The sequence below is a fragment of the Populus euphratica genome, unplaced genomic scaffold (assembly GCF_000495115.2).
Source record: "Populus euphratica unplaced genomic scaffold, PopEup_1.0 scaffold3197.1, whole genome shotgun sequence".
Classification (NCBI taxonomy): domain Eukaryota; kingdom Viridiplantae; phylum Streptophyta; class Magnoliopsida; order Malpighiales; family Salicaceae; genus Populus; species Populus euphratica.
This window is the reverse complement of record NW_011503016.1, coordinates 5,873-14,030: the sequence shown is the minus strand read 5'-3', so window position 1 is coordinate 14,030 and position 8,158 is coordinate 5,873. Positions and strand designations below refer to the sequence as shown.

General features: G+C 28.7%; 1 protein-coding gene across 1 annotated transcript; it reads right to left on the bottom strand.

Annotated features, from left to right (window-relative positions):
- Nucleotides 1–1,436: 1,436 nt before the first annotated feature.
- LOC105119601 (pollen-specific protein C13-like) lies at nt 1,437–2,689 on the bottom strand. The gene is made up of 2 exons (XM_011017756.1): nt 2,397–2,689; nt 1,437–1,943 (listed from the first exon to the last, which is right to left on the bottom strand). The coding sequence occupies exons 1-2, from the start codon at nt 2,548–2,550 to the stop codon at nt 1,618–1,620; spliced, it is 480 nt and encodes a 159-aa protein (XP_011016058.1). The 5' UTR covers nt 2,551–2,689; the 3' UTR covers nt 1,437–1,617.
- Between the last annotated feature and the right edge of the window lie 5,469 nt (nt 2,690–8,158).

Sequence of the window (8,158 nt, the reverse complement as noted above, 5' to 3'; positions counted from 1 at the left end):
TGGCATAATTGATTCTTGGACTCTTTATGAATGTTTTAAGCATATGTCTTAACTTTGTAGCCACATAAACCAAACTGAAATCCAAGATTTACAGCTCCAAATATGATCTAATGACTGAACAGTATTCCAGTTTGAATTAAATCAACATATCTTTTTTAAGCTTAACTCTCTCTTTGTCTTCTGAATTTCAGCAGTTAAACTTATCAAATAATCTTTTTATTTATATGATAAACCTGCATTTAAAATAAATATTTATTATAGATTAAAGGTATCCTATATTATTAGATATGTTATTATAAAACATGCTCTATTTAAGGATTTATTAATACTTAAGTGCAAAATATTAATATAAAATCTTAATAAAAAAATACTTTTAAGTACTAATTAATAATTAGGTCATGTCAGAGATAATTTTATACTTTTTATAAGATTAAATAACATTTTTAAAAAAAATTATTGGTATGTGCATACCAAGCACTAACTTGTTAAATCATTTCAAGTGCTTCTACCAATGCATACGTTGGTGCAAGATGGTGAAAATTAACCATCTATGATGGTGGTAGGAAGCTCATGACATCTTCTTCCCGATGAAGTGGCGTATGCAGTGGTTTTATGCATTGGTTTGAATCCAAAAATCTTTTTATTTTCTATTTTCTTTCTTTTTTCTATTCTCTTAAAAAAAACAAGTTGCACAGTCAAAAATTCTATGTTGTCCTTTTATTTTGTTTAGGCTTCTAATTTAATCCTCTTATTTTTTATTGTTTGATTTTTATATTGATTTCTTTTGTAGACTTTTTTTTCTTCTAATTTTTCCTTTTATTAAAATCTTATTTTTCCTCTTTGTTTTGGTTTTGAATTTGATCCTTTTTATTTTTATTTTGCATTTTTGTTTTGATTTGTTTTGTGAAGTGTTTGATTTTTTTTTATTTCACTCATAAATCAGATAATATAACCCCCTTTTTCTTGTTTATCATTATATTCCCTTGTTTTTTTAGCTGGCTATTTTTTTGTTTTTAAGCCTTTTGTTAAATGGGTTAAAAATAGAGAATTATAGTTTTTTCTAAATGAATTATACTTACTAGATTATGAAGTTGTAACCTACATTATGAAGTTGAAAAGTTAATGATATCATTATGAATTTGAAAAGTTTATGATATTATGTTTCTGTTTTTACACTTTTTTTTATTTTATTATTTGGCATTTTTCATTTTTTTTTTGTTTCTTTAATAATTATTACCGCAATAAATTTTATTTTTTTTTTTTATGATCACCCTTTTCTTTTCCTAGTTCAATACATCTAATGCCATTACTTTTTTCTTAGTTTTGTTTATTTGTTGAAATTAACAAAACGAGCCATCCCCATCCAGTAACCATTGTGCAGGCTGGGAACGTGATCGATAAAAGCATGTATGGAAAAACAAAACGAGCTTCCTTTGTAATTGTAATGTAATAATAACAATAATTATAATATGATAATAAATTCCAACCGAGTCCATTAACAAGGATAAATTAACAGCCCTGTGGACATCAAGAAACAAAACAATCATGATATAATAATAGAATGATAGAGAGATCAGTCAACTAGACACATACATTAGAGCAACTCGAAATGAAACTCTAATCTTCGTACTCCTGGTATAACCTGAGAAGCTCAGTGCAGCCAGACATGGGATGTGCTGCCATGAAACCCATAGCATTGACATAACGGGTAGTTGACACAAGTCCATTGTTATTGGTCAAGATAACGCGGGCACGATCACGGCCAGCAGATGGTGATCGGCAGTCCTTCCGGGGGCTGCTAACTAGCATGCAATCGCAAATCTGATCCTTATGGTCCTCATCAACAGTGATGGTGTATTTTCCAGTTGAGTCTGTTGTTCCTTCCTTGCTATAGACAAGATCTTGTGTCTTTCTGTCCTTGCATTCCAGTCTAACCTTCGCACCTATAATGACAAAAAGAAAAACCCAACAACATATTAAGGATCCATTGAGGCAGTTCTCGACTTTATATCAGAAACCCATTATACAACATTATTATTCTAACAGGATTGCCTTTATATCTAAATTTGCCCAACACTTGTATTGGTGTTTGATCAATCTGATCTAACTTTTTAACATGGCAATTACAGCTACAATATTGTAGCGCGATTTTGTCTTTTCTACAATCAAACCACCCTAAACACCTGTGTCCTTGAGGGCCAGATCTAATCTCAAACATAAGTCGAACACTAACTAACCATCATGTAAATCTAGACTTTCCTCACTCCATTTCTCCTTTTTCCAATAAAAAGAAAGGATAAATCAACCAAATAAACATCAAATGAAGTCTGATATATTCAGTAAGATGTAGAAATCTGAAACCATGGAGACAACGGAACGAAAAATAAAATGATTACCTGCAATGTTAGTGGTCTTGGAGGTTTCAAAACCAGCAAGGCAAGTGTCACAGTAGACGCTTCCTTGAACCACAAATGGGTTTCTCGCTGGGCGAGCAGCTCTTACGAGGGCTGGTAGCACACATAGAGCAAGTAACAAAAGCACTCGAGCCATTTTTTTTCTGAATTATTGTTAGAGATTTCTTGAGAGAGAGAGAGAGAGAGACTATCTTGAAACTGAAAAGCAAATGGTGGTGTTGAACGGAGAAGATAGAGCGATAATGGTAATAATAAAAAAATAAAAAAAAATAAAAAATGGGAAAAAATGGATGAAATTTAAAAGCAAAGTGTAATTTCCAAATGCACATGCGGTGATTACGCGTTGAGAAATATTTGGGTGCACCAACGCGGTCTTCAGCAAAGTGGACTTCGAGGTGTTTTCGTCATTTCCAGCTGTTAGAACGGGGTCGTTTTGTTGAGTGGTATATCCTGATTGGATAGATAGTTGAAATGTGCAGGGAATGAGATCGGAGGTAGCGTAGAGTAGTGATGGAGTACAGCTGGGAAATGTCGGTGCTCACATGGGGTGTTGCCATACAATTTGCAAATCATAATTCCAACGGAGTTTAAATGTGATGTTTCATTTTAAAATGAAAAATATTTTAAAAAATAATTATTATTATATTCTCAAATATTTTTATAAACTTCTTAAAATTATACAGTCAACAGGGTAGCGTTCAATGATGTTATTAATAACTTTATTTTTTTAATTTTTTAAAAACATCATCAAATTAAATTTTTAATATTTACACCGTGTTAAGAGCAAAATCATATATAAAATTAAATTAAATTCTACATATTATTTAAATTCAATTGAAAAACTTATTATAATTTTTATGTTTGGAATAAAATACTAAATCATATAATTGAATTCAATTATTTTTTTGAAATACTTGTGAAAATAAATTACATAAATTATTTTAATTATTTTTCTTTTAATTAAAAAAATTATTACAAATACTCTTCTATTTATTTTTCCGTAGCACAAGATAAGAAAACCCAATCATTAGCATGAAAACATATACCTAAAACACAACAACAATTAAGAAAAAAAGATTTTATAGTCAGAATTTAAAAATATCAAGCATTTAACCTGACAAAAAAAAACAATATAAAAGCAACTTATAAAACCAATATTCAAATCTCCATCATAGTGTTATAAAATAAAAGTGTTTTTGAGGAGTATTATATCAGATATTAGAAAAGCATGTATAATACCGTGATAATCCAATTTTTAAATTTAAAAGAAAATAAATAATAAAAAATAATGAATAAAAATAATTTGAAAATTGGTTTAAGACAACACAAATCAAAAGTTTGAGGACTAATACGTATTTAATTATAAATGTGGGAGTCAATTAGTCGAAAATTGAATGAATTTATAAGTTTGGAGACTTAATTAAACTTTTGATTAGTTTAAATAATAAAATTGGAGCAAGGTTGTCAAAAACACAGAACATACAATATAAATTCAAATCGTAAAATTGTAAAATTATAAGTAAACTATTTTAACTAAAATCGTAAAATCACAAGTAAAATATTTTAACTAAATTGTAAGATCCAGTCAAGTAGTAAATAATCATATAACACAATTGAAATAAAAGTGAAATAAACAATACAAATATCCAAACACCTTAAAATACATAATTCAAATAAAAATTCATACATGTCCATAGAATTTCATTAACTAAAAGTTAACAAATCTAAAACAAATAATCTGTTCGTGTGTCATGTAAACTAAACACAACCTCATTTCCTTTATCTTCCTCATTATTCCTAAAACATTCATGAAAATCATTACTATCTAAAAGATTATTACTGTTACTACTAGTAACAACGTTGATATTATGAACATTAGTGTTATTACCAACACCAACATTAACACCAATATTGTCAACAATATTTAAATTCAAGCTCCTTGAATTATCTGGATTGACATCATTTTGAATATCTAAATTATCTTTAGTTCCATGACACTCCATTTTAGCATCATTAAGATTTTATTCATCGTCATTTTCATTTTCTTTACCATTTTTCCTTTGTGTTGTACTATTAATAACACCAAGCAAATCAAAGTTTGATGAACCATCATGTTTCTCTTCCTCGATTATCCAATCATCATTAGATGAGAGATGATAAAAAAAAACTTCACCAAAATCATTAGCTTGCCTTTTGACATGGTTATCATTTAATTTCATATTGCACATTATAAATACCAAGTCATTTATTTTTTTATGCAAATGATTTCTTCATTTTGTATGAACCTATGTAAGCAATTCAAATTGATCATATATAAGATTCTTATCAAATATAAAAATATTAAAATTAAGAAGAAAAAAACTTACTATCTGAAATACACTCTAGTTTCGCTCGCATCCAAATGAACTATAAATCAAGCTTAGAACTCGAATTGTAAATTTTTGTAGGTCTGGACATTCATCCCCATAAAAATCCCATCATTTAGCTGGAGTCTTTTTTATCCCTTGTTATCTTGGCAATCTCAATACCAAACAATCCATTTACATCCTTGAATGAATCAAGTTATAAGTTAATTTTACAACTTTCACTTATATCAAGTATCATCCTTTATAAGCATTGATATAATTTAATTTTAATATTGGCATTAACTTTAAAATTAGAATTATAATAAGTTGCTGCATGTAAAGGTTTGTGAAGTTGAAGTTCCCATCTTGCATCAATGATATTTCATATATGTATATAACTATAAAATACAAATAAAAATATTATCAATAGCATTAAATTAAATAATATAAAAGTGAAATAAACATTATGTATCAACTGATAGTAATAAATAAATAATTAGTAAGTTATATAATCAGTACCTTTTTTTCACAAAACCAAAATTCACTTGTATCTTCTCTTTTGCTTGATCCATTGCTTCATATATAAAACTCATAGCTGGTTTCTTATCTGAATGAACTAATCAAAGAACTTTTATCAGAGGATATATTGCCTTAATACATATAGTGACATCATGCCAAAACTTGCTGTCCAAAATACGACTTTGAATTCGCTTCCCTTTTTCTCGTTTTGAAAACCAACATGACCTGCACTAGATGGAAGTAAACATTGTCATCAACTATATCTTACAATCACTCAAACATCCAAGAGTTAAGTATGTAGTAGCAAATCTAGTGGTACCAGGCCTAATCAAATCCTTTTTTTTTTGTAAAATATCTTAGCATAGAAATGAGAATAATTCTTATATATATGTATGAGATGATTATCTTCTATTAGCAATAGTTACTTGATGAACCTCTATTTTCTTCTCAAAATCTTCTAATATCAAGTCAATACAATGGAAAACACATGTTATCCAAAACAATCCTTTTCTTTTTCTTATCAATAATTTCCCTGATGCCTTATAATTTCTAGCATTGTCAGTTGATTAGTACTTAAAAGTGCATTTTTATCAAGGTTTTATATTATCATTTTTCACTTGAAGTATCAATAACTCCTTAATAAAAGCATGTTTTATAATAACATATCAAATAATATAAGATACCTTTAATTTGTGGTAAATGTTCATTTTAAATGCAGGCCTATCACATAAATTTTGCAAGAATATCTTTAAAATCTCTCATACTTTGAGCAAGTTGAGTATTGATTGTCTTTTGCTTTTCAATAAATACATGCAATGTTTCCTCAAGATTTCTTCTAAGAGGTGGAGCATAAGGAGGTGGAGCATAAGGAGGTGCATATCCATGAGAATTTTAAAAATTATAGCGTGCTTAAAACGGTGGTTGTGAAGTTTGTCCATTGTTATTATCACTCTTCCAACTGAAATTTAGGTAATTTCTCTAACCAGGGTTGTATGTTTACGAGTATGGGTTCTAATTTGGTCTTTAGAAACTATTTAAAGCATGAGCTTGTTCATGGAGACATTCCTTAAAAGAAAGTGATTAGTGTAAACTTACTATAGACTTTAATATTTATTATGTCAAGGTGAAAAGGTTACACTAATGGTGTAAAAATAAGTATAGTGTAAACTTACTATAGACTTTAATGTTTGATACTAACATGTTTTGTATTTGTTATCTTGTTTACTCTTTAATACTTTGCTTGTTAAATGAATAATCTAGATTTATGTTGTATAAGACTTGGTACAATAAATACTTGGCACTCTCATAGCCCATATTGTATGCTATAACCGACACCTGAGCTATGAAAGGAACTTGATTTGTTGTAAACATAAGTTATAATCATGAATGACTAACGAGATTTACAAGTATTAGCATTAATCGAATAAGATGACTAATATGATCATGTTAACAATTTATAATCTGATTGGAACGTCCTTTGTGTGTAGTTTCTAATTGAATAATAAAAGTTTATACTATACTTGTTTGACATACCATTAGTGGAACCTCTAACCTTGACATTTATTATTATCATTGTTTAATCCTTACGTTAATCTTCCATCTCAAAGTTCTCATCAACTTCTTCTTCTTCTTCCTCTTTATTACTACTACTACTACTACTACTACTACTACTACTACTACTACTATTATTATTATTATTATTATTATTGCTACTAATATTATTATTATTGTTGTTGTTGTTACTGTTGTTGTTATTATTGTTTATAATTTATACAATTAACCTCCCTGTAGTTCGACCCCGGTCTTGTTGGGTTATTTATTACTTTGACACTTCTGCCCTTAGAATAAGACATCAATCTTTTGGTCATGTCAGAAGGCAAGGTTGGATAGTCATTGGTTGAGTGTTTACTTGTTTTACATATTTGACACACAATGTTTTTAACAGATTTTAATTGACCACTCTTTTTTAATTCTAGTGCCTCGACTTTTCTAGTTAAAAATGTAAATTTGGCTTGGATTTCATGATCTTTTCTAAAGTTTTACATACCTATACTAGAAGTATGAGGATGAGTTTTACTCAGTGCTTCATAAGTACCCGCAATGTTCTAATTTTGAGTATTTTCAGCTAACAAGTCTAAGTACTTAATTGCTTCATTATGGTCTTTATCTTTAAAAGTTTCATTGCACATCAATTCAACCATTTGCCTATCTCTAGGTGTTAACCCTTCATAAAAATATAAAACCAATCTCCATGTTTCAAAATCATGATGAGGGCAAGTAGTAAGCAACTCTCGATACCTATCCTAACATTGGTAAAATGTTTCTCCTCATTTTTGAGTGAAAATGATGATTTATCTTTTAAAAGAGTTTATTATGTGAGATGGAAAAAACTTCTTTAAAAATTATTGTTGAATTTCATCCCAAGCACGAGTGGATCCTAGTCTCAAATTTTATAACCATGTTTTAGCTTTATTTTTTAATAAAAAAGGAAAAAGCTTTAATCTAATGATGTTGATGCTACAATTTAAGTCATTATACATGTTGCAAACCTCCTCAAATTCCCTTCAATGCAAGTATGAATTTTCTAAATCTAAGACATGAAAAGAAGGTAAAAGTTGAATAATGTCTGACTTAAAATTAAAATGAGATGTATCAGGAGAAAAAACTATGCATGATGATGCACTTGTTCTTGTGGGATTCATGTGGTCTCTAAGTATTCTAACACGGTTATTCTTATTATTCTTATTATAAAGTAATTGATTATTTTCTTTGGCCATATTTTTTGAAAATAATGAGGATACCCTACAAAATTTACCACTTAATGTACGTGACCACACTCTCATACATGTGTAGGAATAGAATAAAAAGAAGAAGAAGAAA

Excerpts from the sequence above, each read along its gene's own strand:
- LOC105119601 (XM_011017756.1), bottom strand. The coding sequence starts at position 2,550 with ATGGCTCGAGTGCTTTTGTTACTTGCTCTATGTGTGCTACCAGCCCTC. Across the intron at positions 1,944-2,396 it reads CAAGACCACTAACATTGCAG|GTGCGAAGGTTAGACTGGAA; the intron begins GTAATCATTTTA and ends TTGTCATTATAG.